The sequence below is a fragment of the Dryobates pubescens genome, chromosome Z (assembly GCF_014839835.1).
Source record: "Dryobates pubescens isolate bDryPub1 chromosome Z, bDryPub1.pri, whole genome shotgun sequence".
Taxonomy (NCBI): domain Eukaryota; kingdom Metazoa; phylum Chordata; class Aves; order Piciformes; family Picidae; genus Dryobates; species Dryobates pubescens.
Window position 1 is genome coordinate 68,780,102 of NC_071657.1, and position 24,735 is coordinate 68,804,836.

Below are 24,735 nucleotides of genomic sequence, written 5' to 3' on the forward strand. Positions count from 1 at the left end.
AGGCTAAGCAACCCCAGCTCCCTCAGCCTCTCCTCGTAGGGCTTATGTTCCAAACCCCTCACCAACTCTGTTGCTCTTCTCTGGACTCATTCCAGCAAGTCAACATCCTTCCTAGATGGTGCCCCACAGCAAGAACTGAGCAGCTGGTCCTTTGACTAGCCAGGGGCTCATCCCAGCTGAACCAATGAAAATCAGCTTTCCCTGCAAATCATCATCTTGGAGTTCTGCAAAGGTACAGGACCAGCAGATGCCCAGGCCACATTCTGGTTGTTCACAAAGGTGGCAAACTGCCTCACAGCTCAAAGATGCAAAGCCTGCCTCTCAACAGGCCTTGCATCACCTTCTCCCATGATGTCATTAGGCCCTGCCTTGAAGGGGCCAAGTACCTACCAAGATCTAGCCTAGCTCATGGCAAGTGTGTCCAGGCCAGGTGATGAAGCAGGTGATGGCACCCAAGAGAAAGCAGCCAGAGAGAACTCTGGCAGCACTGCCAGAAAGCCATGGGGAGGAACCATGGGGAGAAAAGTGCAAGTTCACCCCAAGAAGAGCTGCCAGCCTGAGCCCTGCAGAATTCAGCTCCAGCAGGCAGTCATCAAAGGTGGCCACACTGAGCACTTCACTTTTCTTTGCACAGCAAGGATGACATAGCCCATGGAGGAGAATTCCACCTCATTGTTTTCTTTGGAGGTTCCCACTGAAGAAAAGCAGGGTCCCTCATGTATGTACTGCTCCATGATTTGTTGGTGGAAGTGGATTGCTTGAGGTGATCTGCTCAAAGTCCAGCTGAATGCATGGTGTCTTGTCTAGGAAAAAGCCCAGAGTCATCAATTCACTGCCTGTTGCAGAGCCACCCGTAAATCAGACAAAGACACACAAAATATGTGAATTTGTTGTAATAAAAATTACTCAGCATTCCTTCTGACACAAGTTGGAAGTGAGGTATAAGTTGAAGTATCTGTTTGGAATATACTGCTGCACAAGCAGTTAAGATTTAACCTTAAGCTTTAAGGAATAACCTTTCTAGAGAGATGAACCAAAATGTGCACACTCTCACTGATCAGCCAGGGAGGGATACTGCAGTTACCTCCATAGCCAGACAACTCAAAACAGGCTGCATGTCATCCCAGCTCCACAGATACTCGCTTCTCGATCTCACACAGCTTGCATGAAAACCTGCCCTGGAGCTCTTTTAGTTCTAATTCTAACCAGGCCATTTTGCAGACTCTAGCCTAGGGGTTTCTGCCACTTGGCCCTGTATCAATGTCTGTTTCAGTAACAGGTCACCCCTCCTTTTCCCCAAATTTCTCTGTTTCATCAGAAAAAAAAGACAAAAAAAAGACAGTGAGTTGCTGCAGCGTGTCCAAAAAATGACACAAGATGGTGAAAGGTCAAGTCCTGTGAGGAGCATTTGAGGGAACTGGGATTGTTTAGTTTGGAGAAAAGGAGGCTGAGGGGAGACATATTTTCTCTTTACAGCTCCCTGAAACTAGGCTGTGGCAAGTGGGGGGGGTGGGGTGGTGGGGGGTGTCAGCCTCTTATATAACAGTGTTGCCACTAATAGGCAATAGTTCAAAGAATCAGTCTGCATTGGCACTCTGCAGTGGTTAGGCCACACCTTGAGTACCGTGTCCAGTTCTGGGCTCCTCAGTTTAATAAGGACATTGAGATACTTGAGGGTGTCCAGAGAAAGGCAATATGGCTGGGGAGAGGCCTTGAGCACAAGCCCTGTGAAGAGAGGCTGAGGGAGCTGGGATTGTTTAGCCTGGAGAAGAGGAGGCTCAGGGCGGACCTCATTGCCCTCTACAACTACCTGAAAGGTGGTTGTAGCCAGGAGGGGGTTGGTCTCTTCTCCCAGGCAACCAGCACCAGAACAAGGGGACACAGTCTCAAGCTGCGCCAGGGGAGGTTTAGACTTGGGGTGAGGAGAAAGTTCTTCCCTGAGCGAGTCGTTCATCATTGGAATGTGCTGCCCAGGGAGGTGGTGGAGTCACCATCCCTGGAGGTGTTCAAGAGGGGATTGGATGTGGCACTTGGTGCCATGGTCTAGTCATGAGGTCTGTGGTGACAGGTTGGACTCGATGATCTTTGAGGTCTCTTCCAACCTTGGTGATACTGTGACACAGTCCAAAGAAAGTAAAGCAGCTTGTTAGGTCTGTGTTGTTTGTGCTCTCTTCCTTGAATTTCTGAGACTGTGGTTATGAAAAGATGGGTGAGTTTCAGAGTTTCAAGAGTTTCAGAATCCTGTTGGACAGGAGGGCTTATGGTCAGGTCTGGAAGGACACTCAGCCTTCCAGTGTCCTTGTTGTTGGCAACACCAGTATGAATTGTCAGGAGCATTTTATTCTCTAGGGGCAAAATGTTGCACTGGCTCTGCTGTAAGTTGTTTATCCCCTCCTGACCTCCACAGCTGTAAAAAGCAATGGGAACCAATCGAGCAAGCCACAGTGTTTGCCACCCAGTTGCAACAGACCTTAATGGCTCTTGAATTTTTGGTTATAAGCCCTGAACAGAGGTAGCTGCCACATTCTCTGCAGTGTTTTCACAAGCATCATTTGTGCCAGTGTCTCTGTAAGGACATTGTCTGTGCCAGACTGTTATAAGGACAAGTCTGGACTGCCCTGTGTTTAAAAGCTGGGATGCAGTAGCCCCCAATACTGCAGGAACCTGCAGATTTTCATAGAATAATAGAATGGGTTGGAAGGGACCTTGGCACCCCCTGTTGGCTTTGCTGGGGACTGACTTAATTTGGCACAGCCTTTAAAAGGGTGCTTACCAGCACTTCAAGAATTTCAGGCTTCCATCCTCTTCAAACATTTTGCACGTAATTTCAATTCAGAGGCAAGAGCATGAACATTCAAACATGAGAGAGTGGGTTTTCTCTTTGGTATTTTCATGTGAAAGAGGTTTTACACAAATTACTGTACATGCTGTAGTTGGTAAGTCTCTACAATTCATAATTAACTACCTGCTCTAGTTAAGAGCAAGGCCATCAGTAACATAGACCAGTCAGTGTGAAAGTAACTCTGTTGTTACTGTTATTACCTGAAGCTACTGTAAGGAGAGCTTGAAGGTTTGCTTGTAGAGTGAAAAATTACTGCCTAATGCCTTACTGTTATTTGCACTAGAGGCTCTGCAGGAGCACAGGAGCAATCAGAGGGCATTTCAGTGATACACAATTACAGGAGGCCCACCAGAGGGAGCTACCACATAAACTAAGCAGGGATCACCCCGACCCAGGGAAAGGCCTTAAGGGGCATCAACAGTCAAGAACATTTTAACTTCACTGTAATGAGTATAGAATAGAATAGAATTAACCAGGCTAGAAAAGACCTGCAAGATCATCAAGTCCAACCCAACACCCAACACCATCTGATCAACCAAACCATGGCACCAAGTGCCCCATCCAGTCTCTTCTTAGAAAACACCTCCAGTGATGGTGACACCACCACCTCCTTGGCCGGACCTTCCAATGGCCAATCTCTCTTTCTGGAAAGAACTTCTTCCTAACATCTAGCCTAAACCTCCCCTGGCACAGCTTGAGACTGTGTCTTCTTGTTCTGGTGCTGGTTGCCTGGAAGAAGATACCAGCCCCCACCTGGCTACAACCACCCTTCAGGTAGTTGTAGACAGCAAGGTCTACCCTGAGCCTCCTCTTCTCCAGGCTAAACAATCCCAGCTCCTTCAGCCTCTCCTCATAGGGCTTGTGCTCAAGGCCTCTCCCCAGCCTCATTGCCCTTCTCTGGACATGTTCAAGTGTCTCAATGTCTTTCTTAAACTGAGAGGCCCAGAACTGGACACAGTACTCAAGGTGTGGCCTAAACAGTGCTGAGTACAGGGGCAAAATGACCTCCCTGCTCCTGCTGGCCACACTGTTCCTGATGCAGGCCAGGATGTTATTGGCCTTCTTGGCTGCCTGGGCACACTGCTGCCTCATGTTCAGCCTGCTATCAACCAGTACCCCCAAGGTCTCTTTCTGCCTGTCCACTCTCCAGCCACTCTGACCCCAGCCTGTAGCACTGCATGGGGTTGTTGGGGCTAATGTGTAGAACCTGGCACCTAGATGTGTTCAATCTCATGTCCCTGGACTCTGCCCATCTGTCCAGCCTGTCGAGGTCCCTCCACAGAGCCCTTCTACCCTCTCACAGATCAACTCCTGCCCCCATCTTGGTGTCATCTGCAAACTTACTGATGATGGACTCAATGCCCTCATCCAGATCATCCATAAAGATGTTAAAGAGCATGGGGCCCAGCAATGATCCTTGGGGCACACCACTGGTGTGCTGGATGTGGCACCATTCACCGCCACTCTCTGGGCTTGGCCCTCCAGCCAGTTCCTAATCCATCGCAGAGTGCTGCTGCCCAAGCCACGAGCTGACAGCTTGGCCAGGAGTTTGCTGTGGAGGACATTATCAAAGGCCTTGCTGAAGTCCAGGTAGATAAAGATATTGGAACAGGATGGGACCCAGCACTGATCCCTGGAGGATCAGTGACTGGCTATAGCTACAACCAAACTTCAAAATTAAGGGAGCAATTTCCCTCTTGAACATTAAATAATAGCTGTAGATAGAAAGACTACACAATCCCTTGAGAGAAGATATGGTGTTTAAAGAAATATTTTTGCCTCCTGAACTGCTAAAATGCAAAAATACATCATACATTCAGAGTTGTTTGGGTTGCTTTTATCTGGTTATCACTGACCACAGCCACATGTTAGATTGAGTAGCATGGACCAACCACAGCTACTGAAGTATTACACAACTACAGCACACTTCTCTCATGTGAGAGTTACCCAGCACAAGGTTATTCATTCAGCATAACTACAGTTTAAGGAGAAAAACTGCACACTACCCCATTAACCTCCTATGGAACACATAGGATGAGAAGGACTTACACTTGATTGTTGTATTTTCCACTCCATAAGTTATGAAAATATCTTCCAAAAATTAACCAAAAAAATGATCTGTTGTACAATACAAGTTCAACTTACATAAAAATCTGTAGCAGAGTACAAAACAATATTAACACAGTAGGAGTTTTATTTACAGCATCAGTATGGGGTATCAAACTTTTTACATGTACCCTTCAGTTTCTTCTTTCAGAAGGGCTAAGTTTCTGAAGGCGTAAATTTGAGTAAAACCTTCAAAGGCTGACAGCTTATCAAATATGTGCTCAAGAAACACACTGTACAATGGCAAACTAAATTAAAAAGTGTAAAAAAATAAGAGTGACACTGCTTATTTACAGTCTCTTTCAAACTGATTTCAGTAACCTTTTATTCCATTTCTATCAATATTTGATGGCTCAGAAAAAGCAAGGAAAAAACGTGTAATTTAGCATTCAGCTCAGGCCTGATCCTGCAAAAAGGAAGCTGACAAGAGTTGTTTCTACACTAATACAGCAGGTTTAGACTTGGCCTCTTAGTCCATCCAAGTAGCTAAAGGAGTACTTTGTGCCAACCATACTCTCCTTAGCAAAGGCCTCTGTAGCATATTCATCTATTTGGGCAAGTCAGTGGTTGGTATTTTCTTGTACTCAGTCACTATCATACTCCTCTATTTTTAATTCTTCTTCCTCCATGATTGCTTGAGCTGCCACAGGCTCAGGCTGACTGCAAGGCAGCTCACTTCCACTGCACTGGCTAGAAGAGAGAGTGAATCCATCCAGCCCCTTCTCATTTGTTGTGCTTTTCTCCATCTGTGCAGCTATATCCACAGCATGCACATCAGCAGGATCCCCTTCGGAGATAACAAATATGTCTGGTATCCCAGGATCCTTGTCAGTAAGTGTTTCCAGCTTTAACCTGTAAAATTACCATTGCAGCAGTAAGTTACCACAAGAAATGCCTGCTCCCACAGACAGAAACTGTAATAGAAAAGACTGCCCATGTACCACATGGGTCACCCTTCTTCACTGGGGCTAAACAGCTTCTACACTATCTGGCAGTAGTACCCTGCATCAGTCACAGGTAATTCAAGCTATAGACATTGTGTGCTTAAATCACTACCTTCTGCATTACTTTTTTTTTACATCTCTGTGCACATCTTCCAGGTATAGATACTTGTGCATAGAACTCAACAGCACACAGCTTGAGTGACAGCCCAGAAAAGACATGGGAGTTCCTTTCTCTGGGGACAAAGGATAGCTCTATGCTGCGTCAACCCACAGGCAACAGCAAAATACCAGGTCATGTTCATGCTCTGTCAGTCTCCAGCACCTACTGTTCCTTCCTTTTGGTGACTGGTATTGCTGAGCTGTCCTCACACACATGAACTGCTAACAGTTAGTGACATCCCACGGTATATTTGACTGTTTTCAAGAAAAACTAAAAAACCTTTAGGATGGGAAGCAATTTAACTTGAAGCAGGCAAATTTAGAAAAAAAATAGTAGAAAGGAAAGATTTTATAATTTCTCTTACTGTTTGGACTTCTAGCACCTCTGTATCAGCATGTTACCACTATTCCTTTAGTATTTTTCCTACTTGACATGGTAATTAAAAAAACGTACAGTTACTGACAAAAATTCATCCTGACACTGATTCTAAGTGATGAAGTAGGCTAGGCTAGGCTAGGCCAGGCTAGGCCAGGCCGGAAAAGACCTTCAAGATCATTGCGTCCAACCTACCATCCAACACCATCTAATCAACTAAACCATGGCACCAAGCACCCTATCAAGTCTCCTCCTAAACACCTCCAGTGATGGTGACTCCACCACCTCCCTGGGCAGCACATTCCAATGCACTCTCCATGACATCAGTTTTCTTACTACAGCACCACTCCCATTCCATTAATAAATATAGTGGAAAACAAATAAACTATTCCTACTTCTGTCAAGATAACTTAATTGCAGCTGTTTCAAGGACTATTGACACAAAATGCATTCAATTAAGATTCCTGAAGAAAGCAAATGCTTACTGAAATACCTCCATTTCTCTGTACTTCCTTTCCAAACCAGTGAACAAATGATAAAAGGATTGACATGTTCTCAGGAGAAAGTTACCCCTCAAATAACACTCTATATAACTTACATTAATACTATTAATACTTAACCTAATTACAACTTATTAGTACAGATACAAAATGAATATTTTAAGCCATGCTGCAGATGAAATTAATGGCATAAGAATTAATTTGTAAAATAACTAACATTTTTTCCTCAGGTAAAGGAGATTTCAAAGAAATAGACCCACTAGAGAGAGACTTCCCTTTTCCCCCTGACTAGCAACCAAACTGCCTTTTAATACAACTCTTGGGGAACACAGCCTTTACTTTCCAGCCCAGCATTTCATAGTCAGACAAGGAAATTCCACAGTGACAAACATGAGATGCTTTGTCAGATGCCCTAACAAACTGTCTCTCTTGATTAAGAGATCAAAGAGTAAGTCTTATTCCAGCTCTATCTTGAATCCTTACTAGAAATAAATCATCTCAATTAAAACTCTTTAAATTTTCAGAGATATCCAAGTTACAGAAATGTAACAGATGCTCCACTAGCATAGGTGGTACCTATGATTCAGAAGGCTCACAAGAATCACAACACATCAGGCAATGTCACTTGACATGCACTACACAGTTTAAGTAGAACACTGGAGTCTCACCACTGAAATAAGAAGTACTTTTTTGGTATTTAACATCTAAGGTGGAGGAACTCCAGCAGCTATAGTGTTATTTTAAAAATACACTCTAAACACAGATTTATTTTAAACAGTCCAACAAGCAAAAATTAAAATCCAAAACAAAACACCCAAACCACCACTGCTGCTAATTTCAGAGGAAGCACTCACTAAAATATTTTGTAGTTCCATAAATACACAGCTGCTTCAAAGGAAGCAAGAACAAATTTCCCATTGTACTTTCTTCTCTCTCTAGCTAACATGCAGGTGAACACAGAATCAAACTTCCAGATTAATGCTTTATGTTACAATAAGCCACAGGGAAAGTGCACAATACTCTTTGCATAAACACTCACATAAATACTTTGTTCAGATCATGTACTGGAGAAACAGATACCTCTAGACAGAGCTAGCATTTGATCCAATGGAAAAGAAAGTTAAACAAGGATTAAGAGCTAAGAGTACAGTGAAAATGATGCTACTAACATTGCAACGATAAATAGATTTGAACTGGCAAAGTTTTACCCATAGAATAGTTTGGGTTAAAGATCATCTAGTTTCAACCCCCCCTTGCCATGCACAGGGACACCCTCCACTAGGCCAGGCTGCTCACAGATGTACACTGAAGATGTTTTTCTATGAAAGGGATCTTTTTCTTCAATACAAGAAAGAAAGGAAATCTTACTTTCTGTAAGAAAAGACAGAAATCAACTTTACCTCCCAAAGTGTCTTTTCAGCGGTAGCCTCCCAACGTCTTGGATAAAAGCAATCTGAGCTAAGAACAAAGAATCACCAATGTCATACTGAATATGGACCATAATGCACATACAATTAAGCACACAGGAGATTAAGTAATTTCTTATGTTTAGTCAAGTATTCCTGAATACATTTGCACTGTTTTGGATACCAAACACTGAGCACATGCAAGTCTTCATTTTCAAACTGTTTACCCCTGCAGAGTTCTTATTCCATAGCCTACAAAATGAATTCATCTTAATGTTAAGGCCTTAGTTAAGACACAAAGACTTTTATTAGAAGTAACTGACACAGCATAAGCAACACAGCTTTCTAAATTGTTATTTGAGGATTATTTACCATACAAAGTGAATGTTTCCACATGGACTCTCTGCTGTCAAATAACCTCAGGTGATACACTTTTTCTAATGCAAGCTCAGAGTTTCTTTTCTTTATGTGGGAAAAGCTTTTTAAAGCTTTTGAAGTCTGTCAGTGCTACTGGAAAGAGGGAAAAAAGAGGGAAAAAAAGTTGCCTATACAGTTCTGCAGAGACCTGTGCTAGGACCTGGGGTATCCAGTACATTCTTAAATAACCCTGTGAAGAAAAGGGATGAAGAGCAAGATGAGTACATTTGCCAATACCATCCAAGTTTGACAAGCTAGTAAGGATGTGGGAAGCCAGAAAAAAATGTGCAGGCACCTTAAGCAAAGGAGCGAGAGGTCAACATGAAGAAAATCTTAACTACACAGACACCAGAAATCCATGCAGTAAAAAAGAAAATGATTTTCAGTACTCCCAACATGAGGATCGTGTCTTAACACACTCATATGCCCAATTCTGCCAAAAGACATGGTTATTTTAATTCTTTAAAAACATTCTAGATGTTGTTTCACACTAAACCAGGGTGCTTTTTTTTTTTTTACTGAGGCAAAAGCACCAATAGCATTGACATGCTGAGTTTCACTTTTTCCCCCACCATATTTCCATTACAAAAGAGAGTCCATCTTACCTTGGTTTCTCATTGGATTTGCTAACAGAGCAAGATAAGGCAGTAGCTCAGTCTGAAGGCATTCAGGTGGTAAGCAGAAGCTTGAAAAAAGTGATTTTGCAGCAAGGCAATTTTCTTGATACTGAAGAGTTACAGGAAGAAGAAACACAAGTGAAAAAAAAACCCCACAACTAGGAAATCATTATTAATGTAGGTACCACTCTGTACCATACAGTTCTGTACCATACAAGACAAACTTTCTTCTTGCCTGCTGGAGGACTAGCCACAACCTACTGAAAAATGAGATCAGAGAAAAGAGACAACCAGCTAGAATTCACATACATAGTCCAATAAAATGGTAGATTCCTTAATTTTTTGCCCTTTGCTGATCCTTAACATTAACTTAAGACATTTATCCCTGCATTATAGAACTCCCAATCCATCCAGGCCAATATTTTTGGCAGATACAGCAAGAAAAGTATTAGCTCAAATGTAAAAAAATGCCAAGAGCTTTAGCATCATGACTCCTGAACAAGTTATTTCTGAGACACACATGAACCAGCAGTAATTCATTACACTTACACAACAGTTTAATATGATTTACACTGTACAAAATCTTTGAACTTACTTTTAGCAATACTTTACAGTATTTAAGCACTAATTATGTCCCTATTAACTTAGGATCAAGACTCTCCCACTGATATGCTAGCTTGGGCACAGACTCCATCAGGGGCTGCTAATTTATTTTACCATTAAAGGAATAATATAACTCTTCAATCAAGTGCTTTTTAGAAGTTTAGCACTCTAAGCAAATCCCACCCATACTACTCACTTGTCATACCTTGCCAAAACAAAACTACAAACACACACAAAAGTGAAATCAAGCATTTACCTTTTTATTGATAAAGAACCACTGGGGCTTATGTAAAGGCCGAAACCCCATCCCTCCTTGGTGGTGGGCAAAAGCTCTGGATGAATTTGAGTGTATTACCCCCCGGGTAGCCAGAGATGCACTGTATTTTTCCATCTCCAACTGTGTCTAAGAGAGAAATCAGGCATTATGTGAACTCAAGGCCTCTCTACAGTGTGCCTCATTTGATCTAAAACACATTCTGTAAATGCAGTGACATGACATGCCCAGAGTATGTTTAGATTATTCTCAAGGTTTTACTCAAAGCAGCTAGGTCACAGAATCACCAAGGTTGGAAGAGACCTCAAAGATCATCGAGTCCAACCTGAATTGTCAATTGCTTCAGGAAAAAGGCATAGAGGCTCCAACACATTTTCAGCATAAATTTGTTCTCCTTAAAAATCCTTTGTAGAGTATTTTACAACCACTACAACCCACGATAATAAAATGCTGACAGAAGCTGGACCTGCCTCTCTTTTACACTTGATATACTTTAGCATACATTAGCAATCAACTGTCACCTAAAGTGCAAGTTTGAAGTGCTAGTTTCTTTCTGACTTGCAGAAAAATTGCTTTCCACCCTTCATACACACTTAAAATAAAAAATTAGAAGCTCAGACTATCAAAAAAGTCTATGTGTATATAAAAGTTGACACTTACATTCCAATTACTACAAAGGACATCTGCAGCGCTCAAATATTCACTGGCTCTCACTACATCATCTATATCAGTAAAGAAGTCTACATAGTTCTGGTGAAGGTATAAATTAAACATGGACCCAGACATATGTGATTTTTCCACGACAACCTAATTAGGAAAAAAACAAAAGTTCAAGCTCTACACAGTGTACAAAGAAAAGCATGCTAGAGAAGTTAGGATACATTTAGGTGGCTTGCAACTGGCACACATGATGATCTACAAAGCAGTGCTTCTATACAAAAGGGAGGTTGGTTTGCTCCCAGAGAAGGTGAATGGGGACAGGCAGAACTGTGGGGACAGGCAGAACCGTTTCCTTTCATCCAGTAATTACTGCAGATGTACCTCAGGCTGAATAAGCAAGGTGTCTCGACGATATTCTGATAAGTGAGCAGGCAGCTGAGGAGATTCTGATTCTGATGTTGGTTCTCCTAGAAAGGGTTTTACAGTCTTTAGCCTTTTAGTATCAGAAATGCTGTTGCATTTCTGCACATCATCAAAAAAGCCAGAAGGCATACATTGCAGATTGAATATTCAAAATTACAATGTGAATTAGAGAGGAGCAAGAATGGAGATGTGTAACCCTAACAAATAGCAGGTTTTGTATATATTGAGCATCATTCTTAGCAACTGTCAACTCTAGCAGCAATTAGACCACACCATTTTCAGTTCCCACAAAGGTCTTCATGCATAGGTACTTATAATGCAGTCAATATTGCATAGCAAACAACATGTTGTTAGTTACATTACACTTCATGCAACAAATTTAACGTATTTATTTTCCTATTCACTCATCTTAGTGTTCCTTCTCAGGTGATTTTATAACTGACATTGTCAATTACTAAGGATGTGTGGACAGGAAATGTGATGTAGCTGAGTGCAGATTTGGGCTGTTTAGTAAGTATTAAATGCTTATGAATTCGTAGTTTTTAAATGTTAAAAATGTAAGTACAACAAACAGTACTGTCCAGGTGGAAAGTACTTCTGAGAAATGGAAAGACTGATAGGGTATGACAGAGAAGCAGGTAAGGAGTTTTCAGGCCAGAAAGTAGAGAGCACACATGTCTCCTAAAGCAAAACAAAGAGTTTAGACAAAAGTAGAGGAGAGGACAGCAGGCACACAAATGAGGGAGGCAGCAGCTGTGAGGCTGCAGGAAGGTTCTGTGTTCTTTAGGAAGGCAGGCAGTTGCAGAAGATAACCAGACAACAATGTTTAATTCTGCACAAAAGAAAAATTTGCTCTTGTACAAAGGCACAAATGTGGTGGCTGTGTGAATAGCTTTGTGGCACAACAGCACATGGATCTAACAGAATAAATGTATGTACTTTTATTGCATACATGTAGTACATCTTAATGAAAGGTTTGTTAACCTAACAGATACAAACAGCTGCAATGGCAGTTACCACAAACTTTCATTCTTGTTTTTCTACTGTTAGTATTGCTATTATTAATGACCAAACATGCAAATTAGAGGTCACCCTAAGCCTTACTTTTAGCAAATGGCAGGTGCTGTGCTTTGCTCATTGAATGGAGGAGTAAGTCAAAGTTTTCTTACTTTTGCAGTAAATTATTTTCCCCAAAGCATGGAAAAGAAAGATGGAAGCATCTTTGCCACCGATAGCTTGTATCTCCTGGTCTTCTGAGGTATCAGATTTACTTTTCTTTCTTAGTTTAGATACTTCTGCTTCACATTTTAGTGTAGAGCTCCTTTTTTTCCTTGACCAAAACTCCTTCTCTAATGAGCAGACTACCAATAGAAGCAAAAATACAATCAGGATAAAGTACATGAACCCAGAAAGTAGCAGTATAATAGAAAACTTACTAATGTTCTGAACAAACAAACATAACAGAGGTAAAACAAAGACACACAACCACCACCAAAACAGGAAAGGTTATGTAAATAGGTGCACTGTCACCTAAACTAGCATGATTCATTCCACTTCTTAAACCACAGCTCAGGTGCCAAGTACCTTTTTGAGCAGTAAGGATCTGTCTTTAAAAACACCTAGCATTCTTGCTTACTCTTCCTACCTCTGAATCATCCCAAATTCAGCTTTCTTAAAGTTTTCTTCTTTTTAAAGTACAAGTACAAATATATGTACAGTCCATTCTGTTCACTTAGCAGTTTCACTTTTATTTGCATTGTCTGTATAACACCCTCAACACTAAAACAAGGCAGCAAAGGAAACCTTTCATTTAGGTGATTCTTCCAACAGCCCAAAAAGTTCTGAGCTCCAAGGAATAAACCCCTTTTTCTGCTCTAATTCAGAACTCAAAATTTTTGACCCACAATTTCATCTAGTTGACAGGTGAATGTTCCTTATCAAGCTAAGAGAACTTATCCCTTAAGTACCTTTGCTTTCTCCCATAATTACCATGGATCCATTTTACCCCCTAATACTACTACAAAGTGAATGTACTACTCCTGCTTCCACATGTATACAAGTGAACCAAGAAATGTGAGCACTAGATGTGAACAAGATGTTAACACTAATACTGCATTCTCAGGAGATCAACAAGGGGGTGAGGTGTCCTCAAAATGTGCAAAATATTAGTGGCTGCTCTTCTCAATCTGTTAGATAATGTGAGAAGAGAATGTTCAGTGTGGTACGACTCGAGTATGCGATTCTGAGATATCATGTACAGAAGCTGTCCAGCCATATGCCTTTCTTTTCTCCCAAGTTACAATACATAGAATAGAATACACAGAATAAACCAGGTTGGAAAAGACCTTCAAGATCATGTCCAACCCATCAACCAATCTAACCCACCTAATCAACTAAACCATGGCACCAAGCACCCCATCAAGTCTCCTCCTAAACACCTCCAGTGATGGTGACTCCACCACCTCCCCGGGCAGCCCATTCCAATGGGCAATCACTCTCTCTGTATAGAACTTCTTCCTAACATCCAACCTAAACCTCCCCTGGTGCAGCCTGAGACTGTGTCCTCTTTATAACTGGACTGTTCTCTTTATAACTGGAATGACTTTACATTTCCAAGGTAATTAAAAATTACATAAAGTGGTCATTTTAAGACTATTTACATTTTCTAGAAGAAGCTACTTAACATCCAGTACCAGAACAATAGGACACAGTCTCAGGCTGTACCAGGAGAGGTTCAGGCTAGATGTTAGGAAAAAGTTCTATACAGAAAGAGTGATTGCACATTGGAATGGGCTGCCTGGGGAGGTGGTGGAGTCGCCGTCATTGGAGGTGTTCAGGAGGAGACTTGATGGGGTGCTTGGTGCCATGGGTTAGTTGTTTAGGTGGTGTTGGATTGGTTGATGGGTTGGACGCGATGATCTTGGTCTCTTCCAACCTGCTTTATTCTATTCTTCTATTCTATTCTTCTATCCAACAGTGAGCTACTGAAACTTCTCAGGTATCACCAGCCTAATATTTATTAGCTTAATGCATTATAATCAAAATCACTTTACTCAGGAATTATTTTTTTTCTCATTAACAAGGAACAATACAAACAACATCAGAACAGTTTAGGTTCCACACCTGCTAAACACAGAAACTTGACTCTGTCCATGTAGTTTAACACACAGAGGAAAGTTCATTTTAATACACTGTAGAACTCAAACTACCACACTCCCACTTACAAGAAGGACTTGCAACTAAATTTAATCCTGTATTCTATGAGCTTATTTTCTATTTGCAACATGGATGGGAGAGAAAATGGGTAAAAATCACTGCTAGCTTTCTGACATGCAGCTGAAGAGAACTGCTGAATTCATGTCCTTATTTCTAAGTCAAATACAAATGCTGCCAGCATCTAAGAGCCAGAGTATTGCTCATAGCTTAAGGTATTTTAGCAAATACTAATGTCCAATGCTTACAAAAGTTAAGTCTTCTGTTTAATTTCAATGTTGGAACCTTAAAAATAATGCCAGGCTATGTCTGATTTGAGTGTTGTCCAATCAACTACTTTGAAAAAGACTAAAACACTCTGCTTTAAAGTTATTCTATAGTACATTCAGTAACTTCACAGCAGGTCATGCTGCCTCACAGCTTTTCAACTTACCAACAGCCATAGGAACGCCAAAGCAAAATCAATCATTACAGAAATGCAGTCTACAAAGTCAGTAAGGTATTTCAAAAATGCTTTAAAGGTAGCAAGGAGGATGTGAAGAAGGTTGCATCACAAAAGCTTTGAACAGCAAACACACACCAGTAGCAAAAATTTCAAGAAAATGGCATGTCATTAAATTGCATCAATGCATACATAGCAGATGTCACTTAGTTGTAAAGCTATGCGTAAGAGTCATGAAACAGTATTTTCAGCCACAGAAAAACCCCCCAAACTCTGTACCTTTTATTCCTGCTCCAGAGCAGCACATCAGAAATGTTTTGACAGCTCACCTAGCTATGCTGCAACAGCAAATAGAACCTTTACAGCAGAAATGGTCAAAAAGTCCTTTAGTTAACAAAATCAGTTATTTACCTTGCACAGAAGAAAACTGAAGACTGTTTATTGCACTTCTTATATCACCTGAACAACCCCTGCAAAGCAACTCCAGAGAGGTTCTATCAAGAGCATGGTTCTTTTCTCTGTTCTATAAGGAAAAGAAACATTCTAAGTAATAAGATAAAGTAGGAAAAGGAGCATTTGAGTATTATTCTGGCTGTGGGGACTCACCTCTGACACACATGAGCAGACTGCATGAGCATCCACCATGCGCTCAAGCCATGCTAACTTTCATAGAATCAGTAAGGTTGGAAAAGACCTTAAAGATCATTAAGTCCAAACTGTCACCCAAGACCTCATGACTACTAGACCATGGCACCAAGTGCCACATTCAATCCCCTCTTGAACACCGCCAGGGATGGTGACTCCACCACCTCCCTGGGCAGCACATTCCAATGGCTAAAAACTCTGTGAAGAACTTTCTCCCCACCTCAAGTCTAAACATGTTCATCAGTACCACATCTCTGTGTCTTTCAAACACCTCCCTGAGAAGCCTATTCCAGGGTTTGGGGACACTTTCAGTGAAGACGTTTCTTCTAATATCCAAGTGCTAAGTCTAGTTTTCATGAAATCTGGGGAGAACCTGCATGTTTATAGCTACTAAACCCTTTGTTTTAATGCTGGAGATTGCCAGCATGCTCAAACATGGTTGGAATGTTGGAGAGAGGGGTGACTTAAGCTCTTTTCCTGTGGAAAAAGAGCAGGACTGATGAGAATATAGTTAATCAGACCAGCAGTACTTTAACACATTTAATCCATTTAAGCACATTGCTGTATTTCCTACAGCAGTATTAAAGCTAATAATGTGCATAACCCTTTGCAAATTTTCACAAGTCAACTTGATAGTAATCAAAATAGGTTGGGAATAACACAGTGTTCAGGGTCACAGCCTCTTCTGGCCTTGCTGGATATAATGAAAATTGTTCTATTCCTATTATTTGTTCCATATATACACACACACTTTCTGTGATAGAGAGCAGAATTTTCAGAAGTAACTTGGAAGACCTAGACTAAGCCTTAAGTGCAACTAAGCTTAAAAACAGAACATCTTTTCACTTTGCTCCTTGTTTTCTCTTGAGGGGTACTGGTAGACTTGTCTGGGGCTCTGATACCAAAGACCAAATACCCTCAGCAAGTTTGCTGATGACACCAAGCTGTGTGGTGCAGCAGACATGCTGGAGGGAAGGGATGCCACCCAGAGGGATCCTGACAGGCTGGAAAGGTGGGTACAAGCCAACCTCATGAGGTTCAACAAGACCAAGGGCAGGGTCCTGCAGCTGGGTCAAGGCAATCCCAGGCACAAATCCAGGCTGGGCAGGGACTGGCTGGAAAGCAGCCCTGAGGAGAGAGCCTTGGGGGTGCTGGTGGACGAGAGGCTCAACATGAGCTCTCAATGTGCACTTGTAACCCGGAAAGCCACTCAGATCCTGGGCTGCATCAAGAGAAGTGTGGCCAGCAGGTCAAGGGAGGGGATTCTTCCCCTCTACTCAGCTCTGCTGAGACCCCACCTGGAGTGCTGCCTCCAGTTCTGGAGCCCCTATTACAAGAGGGATATGGAGGTGCTGGAAGATGTCCAGAGAAGGGCCACAAGGATGATCAGAGGGATGTAGCACCTCTCCTGTGAGGACAGACTGAAGGATTTGGGGCTGTTCAGTCTGGAGAAGAGAAGGCTCTGAGGTGACCTCATTGTGGCCTTCCAGTATCTGAAGGGGGCCTCCAAGAAGGCTGGGGAGGGACTTCTCAGGCTATCAGGTAGTGATAGGACTAGGGGGAATGGAATGAAGCTGGAGGTGGGGAGATTCAGGCTGGATGTGAGGGGGAAGTTCTTCACCGGGAGAGTGGTGAAGCCCTGGAATGGGTTGTCCAGGGAGGTGGTTGGGGCCTCGTCCCTGGAGGTGTTTAAAAAGAAACTGGATGAGGCTCTGGCCAGCCTGATCTAGCGTGGGGTGTCCCTGCCCATGGCAGGGGGGTTGGAACTAGATGATCCTTGTGGTCCCTTCCAACCCTGATACTATACTGTACTAAACAAATACACTAACAAATATAAGCCACAGCAATATGCCATGGCAAAGTCAACAGTATTCTGGGGTTCATTAAGAGTGGGGCCAACAGGTCAAGGAAGTTCTCCTCCCCCTCTATTCTGCCCTGGTGAGGCCACACCTGGAGTATTGTGTCCAGTTTTGGGCTTCCCACTTCAAGAGAGGCAGGGAGCTACTCAAGTCCAATGGAGAGCCACAAAGATGATTAGGGGACTGAAGCATCTGTTCTACAAGTAGTAGCAGAGTGACCTGGGGATCCTTATTCCTGGAGAAGAGCAGACTGAGAGGGAATCTTATTAATGCATAAAACATCTAAAGGGTGAAGGTCACGAGGATGGGGCTGGGCTCTTTTCCGTGGAGCCCAGTAACAGTACAAGGGGCAATGGGTACAAACTAAAACACAGGAGGTTTCACTTGAACTTGGAGAAAATTCTTTACTTTGGGGGTGATGGGAGTATTGCAACAGGTTGCCCAGAGAGGTTGTTGAGTCTCCTTCTCTGGGAGCTTTCAAAATCTACCTGGATGTGTTCCTGTGCAACATGATCTAGGTATTCCTGCTTTAGCAGGGAGGCTGAACTTGATCTCCAGAGTGTCCTTCCAACCCCTTTTACGATTCTGTAACATATTTCAGATATAACATTCTGAAATCCTTTAGTCCTAGCACTGGACAGAAGGTACCAGTTTTGACAACTTACCATACCAGCTTCTGTTGCAGCTATTCGGTTAAGAACTTTCATCATGTTTGTTGGTGCGATAGGCTTGAAACTGTTGGAATTTAATTGAGAAAAAAAAAATTGGTTTCCGACTTTCTCGTTTATTTCCTTCACATTTCAATGAATTAAAAACCCCTACCTGATATTGGAAATGCATAGCTCCTCCAGAAATTCCGTTGGGAATAGTAACCTCTGGTTGCTGTCCCCACTGAAGTTATCTGAGATTATGAATACAAGGGGACATCTACTTGTACGAACAAACCTCCTAAATTGAAAGATAAGCAAGCATAACAAGAATCAGCTCCAGTTTGCTGCAAGTGGGTAAACTGTAACCATTAAAAATTTATTTACAACTGACCTGAGAATTTCATGCAGACTGCTAGGATCTCGATAGAACTGGTTAGGCATGTCCTGTTTAAAACAGATGAACGGCTGTTATTACAGTCAGATGTTCTCTCCCAAGACTGACTGTTACGGCACACAATCCTGCTTCCCATTTCTTTCTTCCTAGTTAAGTTTAAGTCAATTTGAACGCAGCCAACAGTGAAGATACCCAAGGGCAAAAATAACACAGGGGGAAACAACAACCACCCAAAGCAAGTATTTCTTCCTTTTATTATGGAAAGAAAACAAATTATCTAAATAGAAAGATTTTGTTTCCATCCTTGTTTACAAGCCAACAGCCTTTGCTGATTACAAGGCCTGCCAGACAGTTCTACTGAGAGGACAGTTCTACCGTGAGGTAGCAGTTCCACTGAGAAAAAGGGCAGGGTATACTACGTGGGATATGAGATGATCCATGCAAAGAAGTGACTCTATGAAGTCACAGGAAATTTTGCTTCCTAAATTCTACAGTACATCACATTACTTAGCTAAAATTGTTAATCTCATCTACTATTTTACCTGAAAGTTTCCAGACAACTTGACTATCATAATTAACAAAATTCCTCTGTCATAAAATACTAAAATCTCTCAGGCAGAAAATATTATTGAAACACACTCTTGAATTAGTAAATATCAAGTTTTCGCCTGTACCTCCTGTTATGGCTCAGAAAACCCCCAAAAGGTCACATCTCTGCCCTAAATAATACACTCTGCATTAAGGGCAAGGAATAGTGAATGTCAAATGCTTTCTGACCGTGTTAATTCTCATGTATCTTCTCCACTCTCCTGCATCTTTAAGCAACAGGAATGAATGGTGGGAGACCTTCCCCACTTCCAGTTTATACACATACATATTTCTAGAGAGCTAATCATAGAGAAATACAGGTATGATTTTTCAATATCTACTTTTTGGTTATTACTTTTTTCTGTACACAAACCAAGCTCCAATTTCTGCCTGCCTTTTAGCTTGCATAATTTACCTACAAGTAGAACTTGGTTCTAGAATATTATAATAACTCAAAAAGTAATAGAATCCATCAGCACTAACAAAGACTAACTTTCGGCAAGAGCAATCCACCAGCTGATGCTAGTGAGCACATGAGTATTATAATAAAAGGTATTGCTTTCAAAACAAGATTTTACAAGTTTTCACTTACTTCAACAAGAATAAGTTTTTTATTATTTTCTGAAGACTCCCCAAGCATCTGAAGTTTGTTATATTTATTTGCTCTTAATAGAAAATCTTGAAAGAGAGCTGCTTGGGCCTGACTTGGAAACATAGGGAGATTTGAGTCTGAAAAAGAAAACTAATTTAAAATATGTATTCTATATAACACCATGTAGAATACAAATATCCACAAGAAATAATATCCACACATGCTGTTTTCTGACAGTAGTCCACTGAATACCAGCAGCCAAGCCCTTTGGCAAATACATAAGAGAATTTTTAAAGAGCAGAATTCAATAGAGGGCTCAGAGAAAGACAGAATTATCTTATTTTATTTGGCTCCAATGATACACAGGCTGCCACATTAGCTTCCTGTATTGATCTGAATCACAAATTATTTTGGAGTAAACACTGTAAAAAAAACCAAAAAATCTTTTCAGATAAAAGCAAGACTTTTATTAAGCACTAAAGATCTGACTTACACGGATGCAGATCTGACTTTGTATGCAACGAACACAAAAGTACTGAATACAACTCACCTAAGTAACTTGAAAGAAAAAAACACAACAAACAAAATACTTACCATAGCTAAATATACTTCTGAAGTCTTCCTTTGTAAAGTCTAAAGATATTGGATTGATCCATTCTTGCACCTGAATGCCAAGGTCTTTTGCTAATATTTGCATAGTTGCAGACTTCCCACAACCAGGCGGACCAGTGAGCAATAAAACAGAAGCACCCTGGCACAGAGGAAAAACCCAAAATAATTGGGGAAAAATATAAATTCCATGATAAATAAAAACTTCTTCTATAGTTTCTCTGTTAATGATTTTCTTTTCCCAATAAAAACTATGTTAAATATTTTGTTTCATTAATTCACCTGTTAAGTATTCAGATAGAGAGAGCTGGACGAGAACTCTGAAAGCCTCATTTAATATATCCATTTACTCTCATTTTCAAATGAGAGTAAATGGATATATACAAAACTCTCATTTAATATATCCATTTACTCAATTGCATACCATGTAGACTACCAACATAACAGATACTGAACTAGAATCATAGAATCAGTCAGGGTTGGAAGGGACCACAAGGATCATCTCCTTCCAACCCCCCTGCCATGGGCAGGGACACCCCACAGTACATCAGGCTGGCCAGAGCCTCATTCAGCCTGCTCTTAAACACCTCCAGGGACAGCACCCCAACCACCTCCCTGGACAACCCATTCCAGGGCTTCACCACTTTCCCAGTGAAGAACTTCCTCCTTACATCCAACCTGAATCTCCCCACCTCCAGCTTCATTCCATTCCCCCTAGTCCTATCACTACCTGAGATCCTGAGAAGTCCCTCCCCAGCCTTCTTGGAGGCCCCCTTCAGATACTGGAAGGCCACAATTAGGTCACCCTGGAGCTTTCTCTTCTCCAGACTGAACAGCCCCAAATCCTTCAGTCTGTCCTCATAGGAGAGTTGCTCCAGCCCTCTGATCATCCTCATGGCCCTTCTCTGGACACCTTCCAGCACCTCCACATCCCTCTTGTAATAGGGGCTCCAGAACTGGACACAGTTCTCCAGGTTGGGTCTCAGCAGAGCTGAGTAGAGGGGGAGAATCACCTCCCTTGACCTGCTTGCCACACTTCTCTTGATGCAGCCCAGGATCTGATTGGCTTTCCAGGCTGCAAGTGCACACTGAGAGCTCATGTTGAGCTTCTCGTCCACCAGCACCCCCAAGGCTCTCTCCTCAGGGCTGCTTTCCAGCCAGTCACTGCCCAGCCTGGATTTGTGCCTAGGATTGCCTTGACCCAGATGCAGGACCCTGCACTTGGTCTTGTTGAACCTCATGAGGTTGGCTTGTGCCCACCTCTCCAGCCTGTCAAGAGATTCAGGCAAGACTAGTAAATTACACATAAGAATGCCTCTTACAATCAAAGGGTTAAAAGCATCCTATTACATCAAGTTAGCACAACTGAAAATTTGCCAAGATACTTGAAATTACCCTGTGAGAGACAAAATGCAGTTACAAGCACACAATAGAGGGGCACAAACTGACTGGATGCTAGACTTCACCTCTTAGCAGCCAAGCTCTAACCCATGCTCTCAGCAGATTTGTTATCCTGAAATAGATACACTATCACTACCTGTAAGTTAAACTGAATCCAGATCATTCTACAATCTGCCACTTCTAGTGAGATTACCTGCTTTGGCTGCCTCTGAAATATGTGCATTTTTAACCAGGTTTCAACTTCCTCAATTTTCTTTTTCTGCACAGCAAGGTCATTCTGAAACAAGACGAAAATCTATGAAATGCATGCAGTTATCTTGAGACTGTAATGATGAGATGAAAGAACAGAGTATATGCTGTTTAAACTATAAACAAACATGTATGTGTATTCCAGTTACATACATTTATCCTACATAGTACAAAAGTGAAACAGGTAAAAATAAACACTTTAGCCCATTTTCTCCATCAGTTCTCTGGTGCTTGCAGCTGGGAAAACTATTTATTATTCCTGAAGTAACAACATTACAACTTGCCTGTTTGGGTCAGTAGACATTATAGCTACTGTTGGAGCTGGTACTTTTTAGGCTCTACTGACTGAAACATTAAATAAGTTTTTGGACCATGTGTAAATCTCTCCAGTGATGAGCCACTAAATATTAAAATATAAACTACTAAGTACTACACTAACCTCCTCACATCAACCAGCACTAATATCTAAGAGACAGTTAACACACACACATGCTGCTTATCATTGAAACACCCTGTGAGAAAGCTGTTCCATGAGAAGAACCATGATCTGTAGGTTTACTACAGATTTGAGACCTTTCTCTTTGAAGCCTTAAGGTATCACAGTAACCCTACTCACAAAGTCATGCCTAAAACACATCAGGCAAGCAAGAAATAGTGCAAACTGCCATCAGTCAAGTACTCTAAACATGCTAAGAGAAGAGCTAACAGCTGTCCACTAACATGCAAGATAATTTCTGTTATCTTTCCCATCATGAGTGCACAAACTCAATTCTTTATACTTTCTTTAGCTGTGGCTTGTCCTGCACTTGGAGCTGTTAGGTCCAGCTGAAATTCAAAACAGGTTCTAAAGTTTAGGAGTAGATGGACAGGAAACAATATCTCATGAGTAGCTTTACCTCCTCAGGAAGGCTGGTGTAGAAAAAAACCCAAACATATCCTACAGATAGGTTATTAAAATGACAGGTAGTAAACAAATCAAACTAGTACTTCATTGCCCTAATAAAACAGGATATACTTAAAGCCTAACCAATACAGATTATCAACAGAAACACAACATTCTACATCATAAGGTTACACTACTAACTCTCATACCTGAGTTTCAGGTTTGTATCTATCTACCCATGGCTCATCTTGAGATGGGCTCCTGTTTTGTCTGGTCTTGTTACAAGGCAGATCTACTGAAGATGACTTTACTCTTTTCCTGGGTAGAATTTTGGTTTTGCTAGTTTCTGGCACAGAAGACAGGTCATTCTTCTGCTGCTTCCACTTTCTTCCAGATTTGCCTTCTGGTGGCTTCACAGGAATGGCACTAGAAGAAGTATTTGTGTTTCCAAAGAAGTCATCAAATGAACATGCCAGCCAATCTGTAACCTGGTAAAATACAAACACTTTGTTATTAATCTACCACTCTCCTTCCCTTAACTAGGTACAGCTATCTCAAGAAAACTGGAGGGTTTTAATAAAAAAATACATAAAGAACTTCATTAGCAAGGACATACTAGTTAGCAACTTAGGCACTTAGGCGTTTTGAACGTGTCACATGCCTCTTCAGTATTAAAAAAAGGCTACACCTTACACATTTTGATGAGAGCATTTTCCAGCAAACTGGAAAATCAAAACAAGTTGAAAATTCTGTGAACATTCAAACTAGAATAGTAAAACAGAGGAAAAAAAAAAAAAAAGAGGAAAAAACAACACATGCTTATTTATACCATATATGTGTCATTTTTACATTAGGGTCAAGTTCACATCTCTGTATACATTTCAGTATGTGATTTCTTTCTTTTAATGTTTACAATGTAGCCATTTGTGTTTAACAGATAGAAAACAGCAGAGAAAAATTACTTAGACATCACAAAAACAGGTAGTATTATTTGTTTGCTGAGAAAGCTTGGAATCTTCTAGGAGCAGACTGTCACCTCTATTGAAAGTCTGCCAGTGACAAAACTGCTGATAGTGTATTTCATTTCAAATTTGAGAAATAGCCTTCTAGGACATGTGCATAAACTTAAACTCCAGAGCTATTTTTCAGCCTACCTATCATCCCAAAATAATAGCCCAGTGGTCACACACTTTCCACTGTCAACAATCACACAGTAACGTTTCAGGAATCACAACAGGCTGAAACATATTTCTGTGAAAACACGAGTAACAGAATAGACAGGTAAACCACCAAAAGGCCTGTCAGTGCTCTACAGTGTATATCTTATAAATTAATGCAATGGACAATTACCAGGCAAGAAATTACCAGCGAGCAAGAAGCCTGAGCACTTGAAAAAGAACGTTTGTCTCTGCACAGTTCGTTTTTTAGTGTTATTCTTACAAAAGCTATCTTAAGCTACATTTGTATATTTACTAGCAAGCCCTTAAAAAAATACCGCGGTAAAGAACTCTTTTTTCTGCCCCCCCCCCCCCCCCCCCCCCCCCGCATGCCGCACCAGGAGATAAGAAAATAAACGTTTCACACATAAAAAAAGCAGCCATAGCTGAACAGAAATTGCTAACAGAGACACCAACGAGTAACCAGCAGGCTTAAAAACCGTGGAAACCAGAACCGCCGGACTCTTCCCAGAATCTACAAAACCCTATGTCGAAACCTTCCTCGAGGCACCCTTCGGGCCGTAGCCCGCTCCGGCTGACAGAAGAGTGCCCGGGAACCACTCGCTCCTATCCTCCCCCTCCGCGTCCTACCCCTGCCGGCGCCTGCCTTCCCGAGGACCTTCCAGACATCTTTGGGCCGGGCCCGGCCCATCCGCTGGTCCTGAC

At 41.7% G+C, this 24,735-nt stretch overlaps 1 protein-coding gene across 1 annotated transcript; it reads right to left on the reverse strand.

Annotated features, from left to right (window-relative positions):
- Positions 1-5,220: 5,220 nt before the first annotated feature.
- Positions 5,221-24,728, reverse strand: RAD17 (RAD17 checkpoint clamp loader component). Its single transcript, XM_054178573.1, has 16 exons — positions 24,661-24,728; positions 23,062-23,340; positions 21,914-21,997; positions 20,305-20,461; positions 19,711-19,847; positions 18,528-18,580; positions 18,309-18,434; positions 18,152-18,221; positions 15,394-15,505; positions 12,497-12,688; positions 11,286-11,371; positions 10,905-11,051; positions 10,227-10,373; positions 9,356-9,476; positions 8,328-8,385; positions 5,221-5,800 (listed from the first exon to the last, which is right to left on the reverse strand). The coding sequence occupies exons 1-16, from the start codon at positions 24,697-24,699 to the stop codon at positions 5,533-5,535; spliced, it is 2,076 nt and encodes a 691-aa protein (XP_054034548.1). The 5' UTR covers positions 24,700-24,728; the 3' UTR covers positions 5,221-5,532.
- Between the last annotated feature and the right edge of the window lie 7 nt (positions 24,729-24,735).

Bases quoted from the DNA above. Each gene is read 5' to 3' on its own strand.
- RAD17 (XM_054178573.1), bottom strand. From the start codon at position 24,699: ATGTCTGGAAGGTCCTCGGGAAGGCAGGCGCCGGCAGGG. The intron at 20,462-21,913 runs GTAATCTCACTA...CCTCTGTGCCAG, and splicing joins TTCAGAGGCAGCCAAAGCAG to GGTGCTTCTGTTTTATTGCT. The intron at 10,374-10,904 runs GTAAGTGTCAAC...TTTCTCTCTTAG, and splicing joins TCCTTTGTAGTAATTGGAAT to ACACAGTTGGAGATGGAAAA.